Genomic DNA, 16,702 nt, shown 5'->3' with positions numbered 1-16,702 from the left:
GTAGAGCAGGTACACTAGGAAAAAAAGTGCCAGCAGAGGGCTAGAGGACTTGTATAGTAGCTGCTCACTTCAAGCAAGCCAGCCCCCAGAGGCCCCAAAGGAGGAGTAGCAGGAGGCGGGTGGGAGCCCTGGGATTTGAGACTCTAGGAAAGGAGAAAGGAGTGTGAGGGGCACAGGTGGAAGGGGATAGTCTCTGGCTATTCTTGGGACCAGGAAGTTTTCACTGAGACATATAACACACTCAGCCCAGCCCATCATTGACTCCGCATTCATGGAGCTATCTTTCTCATCAATCCCCAGATCTTTGCAAGTTCTGTGGACAATGCCCGCATCGTTCTACAGATTGACAATGCCCGTCTTGCTGCTGATGACTTCAGAGTCAAGTAAGGCTGGGGGGACTAGGGAGCTAGGGCTGGAGCTAGGAATGGTCTGCTTCCTGATCTGGGTCAGCTAAGGGCTCACAGTGGGATCTTGTTCAACTGTGGGTGGAACTGGGTGGATGAGAGTTAGGTTCCATCAGTTTATTTATTCATGTAACTCAGTTTAAGAACACTGTCCCCCAAGGGCCAGGAATGGCATTCAGAGGATTACCATCTGATTCCTGACTCAGTTTCTGGTTTGCAGTGGGCACGATGCTGCTCTTAAGAGGTGGCATGGGTTGAGAAGTTTCTGGATCTGATCACCTGCACTCCCACAGGTATGAGACAGAGCTAGCCATGCGCCAGTCTGTGGAGAGTGACATCAATGGGCTCCGAAAGGTCATTGATGACACCAATATCACTCGGCTGCAGCTGGAGACAGAGATCGAGGCGCTCAAGGAGGAGCTGATCTTCATGAAGAAGAACCACGAGGAGGCAAGCAAGGGCCACTGGCCAGGCCAGGAACCAGGGGTCAAAACGAGTCCCAGGGAATGATGGGCAGGCCACCTGCAAATAGCCTTGCAGGGAAGTTTAGAACTACCAGCCTGGGCTCTTCTAAATCAGACTATTGCCATCTGAGTTATAACATGATGAGGTCAAGAGGCCATGGGTGAGAGAATGAGAGGAGGATAAAGGCAGAAGCAGCTAGCACCAGGAGTGAGGGGTGATGGAGGAGTGAGAGCAGGTGGGGCTGGAAGGGCTTCCCAGAAAGAAGTATAAGGAGCAAGTTTGTAGAAGGAGGGAGAGAGTGAAGTGAGGAGAGAGAAATCACTTGTAAGTGCATGGGCAGGGAGTGGGTGGCGTTTTACCTATCCAGCGTAGAAAGCCAGGAGTACAAACCTGAGAGATTCCCCTTTTCTCTTCTCCAACTGATCCTGTCGGCCTGGGGGAGGCAGTCACAGCTGAAGAGCCTTACTAGAACTCAACCCTGAGCCCCTCCTCACTTTTCCTCTCTCTCCTCTAGGAAGTAAATGGTCTACAAAACCAGATTGCCAACTCTGGCTTGACTGTGGAGTTGGATGCCCCCAAATCTCAGGACCTCAGCAAGATCATGGCAGACATCCGGGCCCAGTATGACGAGCTGGCTCGGAAGAACAGAGAGGAGCTCGACAAGTACTGGTCCCAACAGGTACAAGAGGGAAAGAGATGGATGCCAGCTGGGCACAGAGGCCCAAGGGGTGGGAGGGAGGCAGACAGAGACTGAAGGACCTGAGGATCATACCCACCCTGCAGATTGAAGAGAGCACTACAGTAGTCACCTCGCAGTCCGCTGAGGTACGAGATGCTGAGACGGCGCTCACAGAGCTGAGACGTACGGTCCAGTCCTTGGAGATCGACCTGGAATCCATGAAAAATCTGGTAAGAGCCCTCATTTCACCTGCCCCAACTCCTCCTGGCCCGACCTCTGTCTGCCTCAGACCAATCCTGTCTTAGCTCAAATCCTACCCTTTCTATCATGAATTCCTTTAGTTCAGAAAGAGTTGTTACCAAAAAAAAAAGAGTTGCTACTCTTTGCATTTCCCGTTGCTCCTACCCCCTACCCCAAAACCCAGCACAAAGTGGGTGCTCAAAAAAAAAGTTGCCCAAGAGTGAAGTCCTGAGTTCTGAACTCTCTGCGGAAAGTTGTAGACACTCCCTCCACTGTACCTCAAGGCTCACCAGACCCTTTCCCCTGTGGCCCCTGCAGAGGGCCAGCTTGGAGAACAGCCTGCGGGAGGTGGAGACGCGCTATGCCATGCAGATGGAGCAGCTCAACGGGATCCTACTGCACCTGGAGTCAGAGCTGACCCAGGCCCGGGCTGAGGGGCAGCGCCAGACACAGGAGTATGAGACCCTGCTGAACATCAAGGTCAAGCTGGAGTCTGAGATCGCCACCTACCGCCGCCTGCTGGAAGAGGGAGAGGACTTCAGGTAAGTGGGGCTCTCCTCCCACCCACACAAATTAGGGTCAAGATAACACCTCTCCCCAGATCCTGAGCTTTTGAAAGCCCCACTGAGCACTGAGCTGGTGCTCTGTGAGTGCCCCTCTGTCTGCAAAGGAGTAACAGTTACAGAGGCTCCCTCCTGGAGAAGAGAATGGACTAAGTATTGCTCCTAGCCATACTTAGAGCACAGATGGAATTTGACCTTGGGTGTCCCTTTTATGGAGGAAGTGGCCCAGGGGAATTTTAAGATAAAGGCACAGGGGTAGGAGGGTTTTTTCCTCCACTTTCCTTGTCTCCCTTCTCTGCGGGGCTGTTTATAACTGGGGTTTGGTCTTCTGTTACAGCCTTAGTGATGCCCTGGACAGCAGCCTCTCCATGCAATCCATCCAAAAGACCACCACTCGCAGAATTGTGGACGGCAAAGTAGTGTCTGAGGTCAACGACACCAAAGTTCTAAGACGTTAACTTAACGGTTAAAGGCAGCAGAAGTGGGGTGCCCCTTGGGGAGGGGCAGGAGGCCAATAAAAAGTTCAGAGATCATTGAACATTGCTTTGTGTCTTCCTTGGCTATTTTCATACCGTGTGCAGATCCCCTTACCCAATAGTCCCATCTCTGAGGCAGGAATCACCTCTGACTCCAGGGGTTTATACAAGGTGGGGGAGTGGGCAGAGGAAGGGTGTGGGTTATTAGAAACACCTTCTCAGTGTAAGAGGGGGAAATGGGCCAATAGAATTGTGGAATCTTAGCCTTGAAGAGACCTGGTAATCATAGGGCCCCTGCTGTTAGGTGCTCCTTAGCAGAAATCAGCCAGAGAAGGAAGTGGAGCCAAGGACTAAGAGCAAAGGAAGGGAAAGGCAGGATCAGACCACACAGCTGGGTCTCCCCACCCTTGCACTCTGCCTCCTTGACCCCCTGCCCAGTGCTTCCCACCCATGGCTTCACCTACCCTTCTTACATTCAGCCCCCAAACCTATGGTCTTCTGTGTTCTGCTCCTTCTGGTATATGACTTTTAGCCCACTGGAGGTCTGGCTAGAACAGGCGTAAATGCAATCATTTCAGGTGAAAGAATATTCCAGTGATCCCCATCTAGGTAGGTAGTGCCCCTAAATAAGTACCCACTTAGGTAATAAAAAGCACCTTAAAGCTAACTGAAATGTCACAGCTCTGCTTTTCATTGGAGGTGTCATCTACTAGTGAAAACAATGGATGTTTAAAACTAATCACATGCTTTGATTGGGATGATAGTTTACCTTTTTAAATTAGCATACTGTATAGAAAAGTAACATACCAAATCCAGGGGAAATAAGATTAAATACTTCCCATCCCACTCCCCAGAGGTAACCATTGCAGAATAGTTTCTTAAACTGGACATACTAACACATTTTACTTTATACTTGTGGGGTCACACTGTTCTGTGCCTAGATGTCTTAAACTCGGCTGTCCTATTTCACAAAATATCATGGACGCCTTTCTGAAACAGTTTGTGTAGATCTACCTTTTTTTTTTTTTAACCCAAGTTATTAGTCCAATATTGGGGGTGCAAGGGAGGGAGGCATGGAATTGCAGTGATTACACATTCTGTCACCTCCTGTTTTGGTGGCATTTTTTATGACTTTTTCCTACCCATTGTCCAGTTGAATGTTTATATCACACAAATATGCTCTCAATCTGCAATAAAGAATAATTACTATGTCCCAAATTTTTTCCTAAATCAGGACCATGATCAATTAATATCCAATCACAGTCACCAAACCAATTTGACAGGTGATATCTAGGTCTTTCTTGACCCTTGCCTTAGTAATTTTGTCATCCATCTAGTTTGAGAGACATCATACAAAAAATCTAACATCATTTTACATAAAACTTATTGCATCTGCATGGTAATGATGTTGTGGTCATTATTTTAGAAGGACCCTCAGAATAATTTTCTCTCAGGTCTCAGCAACCAAAATTTGGTGGTGAAGGAGCCATTATATTTAATCTCCTGTACATCATACACCTTTTTTTTTTTTTGGCTGCCTAGTACTCCTGTGTGTGGAGTACAAATGTGCTTAACCCAAGTCTTCTAGTCATGGGTGTTGTGGTCTTCAGTAGTTTCTGTTTATGCAAAAATGCTGCAATTAATGTAAATTAATATGCTATTAATATTTGTGATTAATAGATATGCTCTCTGAGCATACCCATAGGATAAATTCCTAGAAATGGTATGCTGGCCTATCATATTAACAAATATTTATGAAGTGCCTATATTGTGCCAAGCCCTGTGCTAGGCTTTGAGTGTGCAGGTGGTAAACAAAATGGGAATTGTCCCTACCTCCTGGAGCTCACAACCTAACAGCCCAAAAGTATGTGCATTTTTACTGTCTTTCAAAAAATACTGGCTGAGGACCTACTATGTACCAGCCAGTCTTCTAGGCACTAGGGGTACATCAGTGAACATAGCAGACAAAATCCTTCTCCTCGTGAACCTTATATTCTGGTGGCAGGAGATAGATAATAAACAATAAGAATAATATCGCATGCTAGCAGGTAGCAAGTGTTATAGGCCTGGACAGAGCAGGCAAAGAGGGTTGTAGAGGGGAGAGGCAGGAAAATAAAAGGGGGATGCATGATGATCCAAGGTAATGAATTTTTTACTAAAACGGAAATGTCAGTGTTTACTGAGAAATACAGTGCGCTTACTCTTCGGTCTCTAGCAATATGGGGGTCCTTGGTGGAGAAAAGTAAAGACTGTTTGAGGCCCAGAGGACAATGCCAGGACAGGCAGCCCCTATGAGTGGCGGAGAAGCCCCCAGAGGGACAGGGAGGAATCTTTATTACTGTAGGGCCCTGAGAGAAGGTGGGTCGGGAGAGCCTGCGAAGTGAACAGAGCAAGGGCAGCTCTTCCTGAGGGAGGGCTGAGCTGCGTTACATAAGAGATTATCTTGGAACTTCTGTGAGCAGGGACCCCTGTGGCCTCTGGGTGCCTGGCTTCTACCACCTGGAGGAAATCATCCAGCCAAAAGCACGGTGCCCTGGTGAAGTATTACTCGCCCTTCTGAAAACATAACCACCTGCCTCACTTGCTTCTGTTCCCTCTCCAGCCCCTACATTCTCCACCCCGCACTCCAATCTTTGCAGGAATCTACAGGAGATGAGTCTCTGGGGAAGACAGTTGAGCTTTACTTTCTGAGATTTGTTTTAGGGAAGCATTTGGAGTTTTCCTGTCCCGCCCACCCCTCCGTTTTCCAAATGTGTAAGTATAACATAGACTGTGCTTGCTCAGACACACAGAGGCCCCAGAGGTCTGCTGAGCACCCACAAAGGGTTGCACCGGCCTGGCTGGCCGTGACTGAAATTTAGTCAGAGGAATCCAGCCTTCCTCGGGGCCCCTAAAAAGGAGAAACTGATGGATGTCTCAGCAGCCAGATGTGGGACAGGGAGCACACAAGCCCTAGAATAGACTGACCCCAGCAAAGGTGATGGGATAAGGACCTGCCTAAGGGTGAAGCAGAAAGTCCCTGGCAGAGCCTGAGCAGGGCTTGCAGCTGAGTCAGGCTGATTGAAGTAACCCGAGACGACACACCTGACATAACTATCCCTCCATCAGACAATGTCCCACAATTCCCAGGGCGCTTATGCATTTGATCCTCATTACAATCCTGTGAGGTATGCAGGGCAGTGGGTATTACTGGCTCTGGCTCAGAGGTAGACGCTGAGATTCACAGAGATCATGTGACTTGTCTGAGGCCGCTGCACTAGAAGCTTAAAGCAGAAAACCATATCCCCAGGTTCCCAGGCCCAAGCTCTGTCCTCCATTTATTATAACTTAACCCAGGGTTTCTCAGCCCTGGTTGCAATTCAAGTCACCAGGGTTTTATAAATAATACCAAGGCCCACACCCCATCTCCAGAGATTCTGATTGAATTGTCCTGGGGTGGGGGTCCAGGCTCCCAGCTAATGTTAAAAGAGTTCCCTACGTGGTTCCGATAGGCTGACAAAGTTGAGAGTCAGACTCAAGCTGTACCTCAAGTCAACACCATGGCCTGCTCTCCTGATGCAGACCATGGACAGGCCTGTTTTTACTTTGTTTTGTTTGTTTTGTTGTGGGTTTTTTGTTTTTGTTTTGTTTTTTAATATATTTTTATTGATTTCAAAGTGAAAAGGAGAGGAAGAGAGAGGCAGAAACATCAATGATGAGAGGTTGTGCAGCTGCTATAGTCATTAGTGTACAGTCTCAATGATATTCTCTAACCTCAGTTCAAAGAACTTCCCAAATACAATTTCTCGAGCACGCCCACTGGGAGTCCTCTCCCTAAGGAAGTTCCTGGACAGAAAACTTTCAACTGGGAAACAAAAGCATTGAGAAACTTGCCTTCACATTTGGGCTTGATTTCTTCCTTGTGCAACTGGCTGCATGCTGACACCGAGAAAGACTTGGGTTCATGAGAGGGAGAGAGAGATAGAAACATCAATGATGAGAGAATCATTGATTGGCTGCCTCCTGCACACCCCACAGTGGGGATGGAGCCCACAACCCAGGCATATGCCCTAACCAGGAATCGAACCATGACCCCCCTGGTTCATAGGTCGGCGCTCAACCACTGAGCCACGCCAGTTGGGCGACACTCCTCAATGAGTCAGTCAACAAATATTTTTTGAGCGGTGGGGATGGAGCCCACAACCCAGGCATATGCCCTAACTAGGAATCGAACCATGACCCCCCTAGTTCATAGGTTGGCGCTCAACCACTGAGCCACGCCAGTTGGGCGACACCCCTGTTTTAAACAGCACACTGCCCAATGCCTTTGGGGCAATCTTCCTCATCTCGTGGGAAGATGACTGTGTGGGAGGGGACCCTTTTTGTCCCTCAAATGCCAAATGGGAAAATTAGCAATTCCAAGATTATAACATGGAATTGTCTGTCCCCTTTCACTCATCTCCTGTCTAGGTGCAATCCAGACCAGATACTAAGCTAATAAATGGTACTGGAGAGGCCAAATGACTCATATACTGCCATTTGTGGGGGTTTTTAAGGCAAAAACAAGTACATACATAATATATATATATGCACATACATATATATCTAGATAATATTCATATGTATATATCCTTGTATGCAAAGATCTCTGGAAAGATACACAGGAAATTGGAAATTATGGTTGTCTCTGAAGAGAGAAGCTGATGTAGGGGAAATCAAGATGGGAGGGAGACTTACTTTCCTTTGCATATTCCTTTTTTTTAAATATATTTTATTGATTTTTTACAGAGAGCAAGGGAGAGGGATAGAGAGTTAGAAACATTGATGAGAGAGAAGCAATCAGCTGCTGCCTCCTGCACACCCCCTACCGTGGATGTGCCCGCAACCAAGGTATATGCCCTTGACCGGAATTGAACCTGGGACCCTTCAGTCCCCAGGCCGACGCTCTATCCAGTGAGCCAAACCGGCTAGGGCTCCTTTGCATATTCTTTGCACCTTTTGAATCACACATTGCTAATTCAAATACAAAAAAGTTTTGTTAACTTTTATAACGTAGGTACAGGAACCTACAGACCCCAGGGAAGAATTGTTGTACCCATCTTTATTTCTGTCCTACTCCATTCATTCAATGAGTCAGTCAACAAATATTTTTTGAGCAGCTACTCTGTGTCAAGAACTGTTCTAGGAGCTGGGGATACAGGGATAAATAAAACAGACCATCCTTGCTCTTGTGGAGCTTACATTCTAGCAGAGGGAGACAGATAATAAATGATAAATATCATGAGTAAATTATATAATTGTTAGAAGAGGTATTATGGGGGAAAATAGAGCAGGATATGGGGAATCAGGAGTTGGGGGATGTATTAGTTTCCTATTATTGCTGAAACAAATAACCATAAACTCAGTGGCTTAAAACAACACACATTTGCTACCCTACAGTTCGGGAGTTCTGAAATCCTAAACTCAGTGTGTGGGCAGGGCAAAAGCTCTAGGGAAGAATTGGTTTCCTTTGCTTGTCCAAATTTCTAGAGGCCATCTGCATTCCTTAACGTCTGCTCCACCTGTTATCTTCAAACTCAACTGCATAACTTCTTCAAGTCTCTTTCTTTCTCCGGCATCTGCTTCCATGCCATCACGTCTCCTTCTCTGACTCAGACTCCCGCTTCTGGCTTATAAGAATGCCCTTTGAATTGCATTGGGTCCGCCCAGACAATTCATGACAATCTCCCATCTCAAGATCCTTACCCGTAATCATGGCTGCAAGGTCCCATTGCCATATAAGGTAAAATATTCACAGGCTCTGGGGGTTAGGCCTGGACATTTTTGAGAGAGGGGTAATTGTTTTGCCTATTACCCCTAGGGGAGAGGGGAGAGGCAGGTTGCAATTTTAAGTTGGGCAGTCTGGACAGAAGGTGGCATTTGAGTCAAAACAGAAGGAGATAATGGAATTAGCCTTGCATAACTGGGGAAGCAGGAGTAAGGAGAGAATCTGCCTGGGGTGTGTAAACAGCATCCCTCTGCCCTTGACCCTCACATTTAGTCTCCACTTGTGTGTGCCTTTAGGTCCCCTGGGAACCCAGAGGGGTTCTGAAAAAGGGTGGCCTGTCAACTACATCACCGCAAAGTTCTCTCCACTTCTCTCTTGCACACCACACTGCCACTAAAGCCCCTCAGAGGCCACCAGTCCGAGTCCAACTGCTTCCTACCTGCTCATCTTTTCAGCCCATGGCACTTGACCCTGAAGCCTGGTGCTTTTGGAATCCATGCCACTGTACTCCCCTGGTCCTGTCTCTGCCTATCTGCATCCTTTTGTATATATATCTTTGATTTCAGAGAGGAAGGGAGAGGAATAGAGAGATAGAAACATCAATGATGAGAGAGAATAATTGATCGGCTGTCTCCTGCAGAACTCACACTGGGGATTGAGCCCGCAACCCAGGCTTATACCCTAACGGGGAATCGAATCATGACGGTGAAAAGCCATGGCCAGCGTGGCTTTCGGGTTCAAAGGCTTGGAGAAAGAGCTGACGCACAAATTGACACACAAGACAAGAAATGTTAATTTTGAAATTATGGGGGGAAGCCAGTTCCACTGAGTCTCCGGTCCTGTCTGCTTTTATTCACTAGGATACACAATTGCCTTTTAGGAATGCAAAGAGACATATCAATGGTAATGTTTAGTAAACAGTAGAGAGGAAGGGAGAGGAAAAGAGAGATAGAAACATCAATGATGAGAGAGAATAATTGATCGGCTGTCTCCTGCACAACTCACACTGGGGATTGAGCCCGCAACCCAGGCATATACCCTAACCGGGAATCGAATTGTGATGGTGAAAAGCCACGGCCAGCGTGGCTTTCAGGCTCAAAGGCTTGGAGAAAGAGCTGATGCACAAATTGACACACAAGACAAGAAATGTTAATTTGAAATTAATGGGGGGAAGCCAGTTCCACTGAGTCTCCGGTCCTGTCTGCTTTTATTCACTAGGATACACAATTGCCTTTTAGGAATGCAAAGAGACATATCAATGGTAATGTTTAGTAAACAGTAAGATTATCAGGTGTTGGGGGAGTTTGCTTTAGGCCACTGAGTCAGCAGTAGGTAATAAAATGCAAATTCACCCTGTGAATATCAAAGGAGTCCAGGTCAGCCTTCTGCGGACTTCTCCCATTTATATTAATTACTGTTGTTCTTGGTTTCCAGCAGTAACCTCCAGCTTCATAGGTCGACACTCAACCACTGAGCCACGCTGACTGGGCTGCCTGTCTGCTGCACAAATTGACACACAAGACAAGAAATGTTAATTTTGAAATTATGGGGGGAAGCCAGTTCCACTGAGTCTCCGGTCCTGTCTGCTTTTATTCACTAGGATACACAATTGCCTTTTAGGAATGCAAAGAGACATATCAATGGTAATGTTTAGTAAACAGTAAGATTATCAGGTGTTGGGGGAGTTTGCTTTAGGCCACTGAGTCAGCAGTAGGTAATAAAATGTAAATATTCACCCTGTGAATATCAAAGGAGTCCTGGTCAGCCTTCTGCCAGACTCCTTACATTTATATTAATTGCTGTTGATCTTGGTTATCTTATTTTTATTCCTTGACTCTACTGTCATCTCTGAGCAGATAGCTTAATATTTATCTCCAGCCCTAGTCTCTCTGGAGCTTCAGAACTATATTTTCCAGCTGCCTCTGTTTCATTTTGCCACACAGCATACTTAAATATTTATTTCTCACCTCCTTCATGAGGTTGTAAATTCCTTGAAGGCAGGTACCTTGTTTTATTCCATTTTGTTTCATCCTGAATTAATTATAACAGCACAGGCAATTTTAATAACAATAACTAACATTGAATGTTTTTATGTGTCAGGCACTATGCTAAGTACTTTACACATATTGATTTAATTCATTTTAACAACCACCCTATGTGATGAGTAGTATTATAAGCCTCATTTTACAGATGAAAAAACTGAGGCTCAGAATTCAAACCAAGGCAATCTGGCTGCAAAGTCCAAATGCAGGGAACAGGATGGATTGTCACTCAGTTCATTCCAAATCCATGCCTTTCTGCTCCAGAAGTGATAAAGCTAACACGTACCGTTCTCAGACACCCTTGCAGCTAGAATGTGAATTGTGTTCTGCTGGTTAGATGGAATTCAGTCATATTTGGAAGGTGTAAGTGAGACAAAGACCCTCTCCTGTTGCTCTGGCTGTCTCTGCTGGCAAGCGTGGTCATGGGGTTGCTGGCTTTGTCTGGAGCCATGTCCAGTATCCAGTCATTTGTTTTGGGAGTACCAAGAGGCAGCTGTATCAGGAGAAAGCAGTCGCTTCCTGACTATGGGTCACACGGCAGGAGTATGTCTATAGGGTCAGACTATGCTAGGGTACTTTCTGTTTCCTGCAACTAGAGTCAGGTCTGAGACCTTCAAGAAGGAGATCTGGGAGCAGTTATCTGATTTGACTGGGTTTGAAGGCAGTGAAGTCCCAGGTACCACATGTAATGGCAAAACCAGTAACTTCACTTACCACCTGGGGTTACCTGGAAGGCAAGTCGTTGGCAGACTACACAGCTGTTACAAGAGACCATAATGGCAAGGAAAAGGAAACGGAGGGCTCTGCTGTGGTCTGGCAGCTTCGGCTGCACTGGTGAGCTCAAAGAAAGGAAATGGAAAGCTCAAAGTTCTAAATTCTTGGCTCAAGAGGACCAGGCTGTTTCTAAGACTTCCGAAATGGATTTTCAACTCCTGCAGTCACAGACAGATGCACTGGAAACCAGATGCTGCAGGTTGTTGAACTACATAGAAAGTTGAAATCACAAGCACGTCTTACATAAAAGCCAAGGCCTTGAGGAGGATCCTAAGAATGGGCAAAGGGGCTTTGGGATATATTTCAGGATGCTAACTACCCAGGCCTCCCTAAATCTCACTGGCTGGCAAAGGCAGCCTCTCCTTCTCTGTCCAATGAGGCTGGTCCTGTCTTGCTTGAAGACTGTACGGGCCTCACCTATGGTAGCTAATGTTCAATGGGATGTCTTGTGTGCATAGGCAGGGAAACAAGCACAAAATCTGACTCTAGAGGAGAAGACACACAAACCAAAAGATTTTGCTAATTTATGTACACACAAACTTGAGGAATATGTGTGGGGTTGGATCCTAAGGGTGCTAAACCAGAGAGGAAGAAACACAGATTTACTGGTAGATTGGACTGAATTTATTGATAGGGTTTATTTATATGGGCTCAAAGATTCCAAACTCAGTGTTCTGACTCCAGCAACTCGGACTGATTTAACCTCTTTCTTTCATTGACTGGCTAAAACCTGGACTCAGTAGTGGCATACAATAAATGAAGCTGAGTTACCAGAAGTCTGACAGCATGATTCAGAGGAAGGAATCCAAAGAATGAGGGAGAGGGATGTGTTGGAGCATATTTATCACATACAATCCACTCACTTGCTCCTAAATAATTTCTCTAAGAGTCCCTAGGGAATGTTCCCTTCACTGCGATATTGAGAAATACACATGTAAGAGATGTTTTCTTAGTTATTGTTTTTCTTTGTTTGATTTTTGGTTTTTTAACCCTCACTGGAGGATATGTTTTTATTATTATTATCATTATTGATTTTGAGAGAGAGAGAGAAACATTGCCATGAGAGAAACATTGATGTGAGAGAAATATTGATCGGTTGCCCCCCCGCCCCCGTATGTGCCCCAACCAGGTATCGAACCCACAACCTAGATATGTGCCTTGACCAGGAATCAAAGCCGCAACCTTTTCTTTTCTTTTTTTAAAAATCCTCACCAGAGGAGTGAGAATATTTTTCCATTGGTTTTAGACAGAGGGAAAGGGAGGAGGAAGAGGAGAAGGAGAGAGAAGGGAGAGAGAGAGAAATATCAATTGGTTTTCTTCCACACACAAACTGACCGGCGGTGGGGATCAGATCTGAAACCCAGATACATGCCCTTGACTGGGAATCAAAACTGAGACCCTTCGGGGCACAGGCCAACACTCTGAGCCACCCGGCCAGGGCTTTTACCCTTTTGTTTGGTTTTTGTTTGCACGCTCTAAAGGATAATTTTAGTAGAATACATTAATTTCTATTCACTCAAAATTGCAAAGGTAAAGCAACATAAAATATAAGGCAAAGGGAAGCTGGTCTTCAAGAAATTGTGTCTTCAAGTTTTTACTGATATAACAACACTTTCAAGCCTAGAGCTACTCAAAGATGAATCATGAAGATAAAAGGGGAAAAAAACTTATTTTCAAACAGGTTAGGTGATATGTGTGCTACAGCAAAAGCTGGTTGTAGCAAATAGTTTTATTTCAAACCTGCCTTGATATATATAGTAGACATTATTGGAGAATGACTAATTTCTGGTAGATTCAATCCAACATTATGCCAATTTTTGCATTTATTATAGATCTTATTTTAGTATTAGAGGTTAAATTTTCCTCACCAAAAAATGAGAATAGCAACTACTACTAAAGTTATGAGCTGTGAAATCCATTCCCCAGTATTGCTTTGAAAATACACCTGTAGGTTATTAAGGGAAAAGCTGCCTTTATCCAAATGTATTATTTCACTGAATTTTTTCAGTCATTTGGCTTGATTGTTACCCCTCTTCTTATTTTTTACCCCAACCAATTAAACACCAGTATTCCTCAACTCTTCAGCTAATGACAATTTTTTCTCTTACTTCTGCGCCCACAGGATTCACCAAAATGATTTTGCCCAATCAGCTTTGACTGCACTAACTCTTCCTCAAGTAGCCAGGGATCCTTTGTTCACCATGGGCACTTCATTCTTGGATAATGTTTGCACCTTTTCTGCTTTCTTTGCTCCTTCAGTGCATACACTTAGAAGCCGTCTAAGCAGGAAATAGGAGATTGCCAATTCTGTGAAGACCTCAGGTAAAGCTCCAACTGCACATGGACCTGCCCCACCATTCTATCAGCCCCGCACAAAGTGGGGTCAATTTTTGTTCCAACTCCAATAAGACCCCCTGGAGCAGCATACTGAAGATCATTATGTTCCACAAACCGTGACACAATTTTGGAAAAGATCAGTTTACATGAGTTTTCTTTCCTTCACTATCTTTGGAAATAATACCAGGTCTGAATTCTACCTCCCTAAGGCAGTGATGGCGAACCTATGACACGCTTGTCAGAGGTGACACGCGAACTCATTTTTTTGGTTGATTTTTCTTTGTTAAATGGCATTTAAATATATAAAATAAATATCAAAAATATAAGTCTTTGTTTTACTATGGTTGCAAATATCAAAAAATTTCTATATGTGACACGGCACCAGAGTTAAGTTAGGGTTTTTCAAAATGCTGACACGCCGAGCTCAAAAGGTTCGCCATCACTGTCCTAGAGCCACCTCTTCATCCCCTGGCCGAAGAGGCCCCAAATGAGGCTTCGGGGCCCTACAGCACTTAGCAATGACACTTTTCGCTATCTGAAAGGCATGTTAAAAGTCAACAAACAGTTTAAACAGCTGGATGCTTAGATTTTCCATAAATGGAAAGTCACATGAGTTAAATATCATTCTGAACTGACCTTGCCCCACCTGAGACCACTGAGTTAAGACCCATAGGGCTTGTCTTTGTCCCTCCCTGTCCCTCACATGCTGAAGCACAAGGCTCCTCCTTGCTAACCAATGCCTGCCACACCACCAACCCCTGGGGACTGAGGGGAAACGCAGCACCCGCCCACAGCACAAACCCCTGAGCAGCTGTGGCTGCACTGTTGGTCCAGATGCCCACCGTCCTCCAAGAGACTAAGGTGACAAAAGCCACCTGCCTAGTCTACTGGAAATGTAAGACCTCGGGGCACCTGCCCTACTGTCCTCTGGATGGCTCCTTACTCAGGTACCTGCCTCAGTCTCCTTCACAATCCCTGTGGCTGCCCGGGGTGATCTGCGGAGCCCTGTGGCTGGCCCACCCAACACTCTAGTGCAGTGATGGCGAACCTATGACACACATGTCAGAGGTGACACGCAAACTCATTTTTTTGGTCGATTTTTCTTTGTTAAATGGCATTTAAATATATAAAATAAATATCAAAAATATAAGTCTTTGTTTTACTATGGTTGCCAATATCAAAAAATTTCTATATGTGACACGGCACCAGAGTTAAGTTAGGGTTTTTCAAAATGCTGACACGCCGAGCTCAAAAGGTTCGCCATCACTGTTCTAGTGTAATGCTGGATTCGATTTCCTAAAGTAACCACTAAGGATGGTCTGAAATTAAACTTTAACTAAACATCTTATTTTAGTATTAGAGGTTAAATTTTCCTCACCAAAAAATGAGAATAGCAACTACTACTAAAGTTATGAGCTGTGAAATCCATTCCCCAGTATTGCTTTGAAAATACACCTGTAGGTTACTAAGGGAAAAGCTGCCTTTATCCAAATGTATTATTTCACTGAAATTCTTCAGTCATTTGGCTTGATTGTTACCCCTCTTCTTATTTTTTACCCCAACCAATTAAACACCAGTATTCCTCAACTCTTCAGCTAATGACAATTTTTTCTCTTACTTCTGCGCCCACAGGATTCACCAAAATGATTTTGCCCAATCAGCTTTGACTGCACTAACTCTTCCTCAAGTAGCCAGGGATCCTTTGTTCACCATGGGCACTTCATTCTTGGATAATGTTTGCACCTTTTCTGCTTTCTTTGCTCCTTCAGTGCATACACTTAGAAGCCGTCTAAGCAGGAAATAGGAGATTGCCAATTCTGTGAAGACCTCAGGTAAAGCTCCAACTGCACATGGACCTGCCCCACCATTCTATCAGCCCCGCACAAAGTGGGGTCAATTTTTGTTCCAACTCCAATAAGACCTCCAAATAAACTCACAAAAATTCTTTACAGGTTTCAGTGGTGTTTTTACATTAACAAGGCCCAGGACAAACTGAAAACCAGGAGACTTTTCCAGCTAGTGGGATGCGGTGAAGGGGCGGCCCTGCCCTGAGTCCCAGCTCCAGACTCCGTGAGGCCACTGGAAGGGGGGTAGGCCCTGGGCCCGCAGGGCTGGGGACACTCAAGCGCCACCTGCCGACTCCATGTGGGCGCACGGGGTCGGTGGCTGGAGCAGCATACTGAAGATCATTATGTTCCACAAACAGTGATACAATTTTGGAAAAGATCCGTTTACATGAGTTTTCTTTCCTTCACTACCTTTGGAAATAATACCAGGTCTGAATTCTATCTCCTGGCCCACCTTTGACACTCCTTTTAGAATACTGCCACCAGCCACACACCCCTCAAGGTCATCAACTTCACAGCCAGGTTTGTTGACTCCTAAGGATCTAATAACAATAAGTCGGAGTTCTGAAATAGACTCTTGGGGGTACTAGAGTTTCTTTACAGCTCTACTAGTAAAAACTCACATAGATTTTTGAGTTTTCCACTTCACAGACAACTTCAATATTATATTTCAGCTGAGCAGAAATTGGAATAACAGGAGCTCCTTCTGCTACTGTACCTTGTACAAATGCAAGGATCTGTTGTTCATAGCGTTCTTTAGCCTGGCTTTCTTTTACCACATCAATTTTATTTTGTAGAATTAAAATATGCTTCATTTTCATGATTTCTATAGCAACCAGGTGTTCAGAAGTCTGAGGCTGAGGACATTTCCAGTTACCAACAGGAGAGTTGCAGCCATCACTGCTGCACTGTTCGGCATCATAGCCATCAAAATACCATGGCCAGGACAGTCAACAAAGGAGACGTGTCTGAATAATTTGAAGTTTCCTTTGATCTCTGGAATGTCTGTAGGAAACTCATTCGGTGCACTACTTCCAGAGGATCTATAACAGTGATGGTGAACCTCTGACACGCGAACTCATTTTTTTGGTTGATTTTTCTTTGTTAAATGGCATTTAAATATATAAAA

General features: G+C 45.1%; 1 protein-coding gene and 1 pseudogene across 2 annotated transcripts in view; one reads left to right on the top strand and one right to left on the bottom strand.

Annotated features, from left to right (window-relative positions):
- Positions 1-2,893, top strand: part of KRT18 (keratin 18, type I) — a 3,939-nt gene extending 1,046 nt beyond the window's left edge. For both annotated transcript variants that reach the window (XM_005869205.2, XM_005869206.2), the window contains exons 3-8: positions 301-383; positions 698-854; positions 1,384-1,548; positions 1,653-1,778; positions 2,107-2,330; positions 2,689-2,893. In XM_005869205.2, coding sequence (XP_005869267.1) covers positions 301-383; positions 698-854; positions 1,384-1,548; positions 1,653-1,778; positions 2,107-2,330; positions 2,689-2,809 — 876 coding nt within the window. In that variant the 3' untranslated portion in view covers positions 2,810-2,893. The remainder of the gene's footprint in view (positions 1-300; positions 384-697; positions 855-1,383; positions 1,549-1,652; positions 1,779-2,106; positions 2,331-2,688) is intronic.
- A 10,500-nt stretch (positions 2,894-13,393) lies between these two features.
- Positions 13,394-16,702, bottom strand: part of LOC102259509 — a 4,754-nt pseudogene continuing 1,445 nt past the window's right edge.

The sequence above is a fragment of the Myotis brandtii genome, unplaced genomic scaffold (assembly GCF_000412655.1).
Source record: "Myotis brandtii unplaced genomic scaffold, ASM41265v1 scaffold29, whole genome shotgun sequence".
NCBI lineage: Eukaryota > Metazoa > Chordata > Mammalia > Chiroptera > Vespertilionidae > Myotis > Myotis brandtii.
This window is presented reverse-complemented; position numbering and strand designations above follow the sequence as displayed.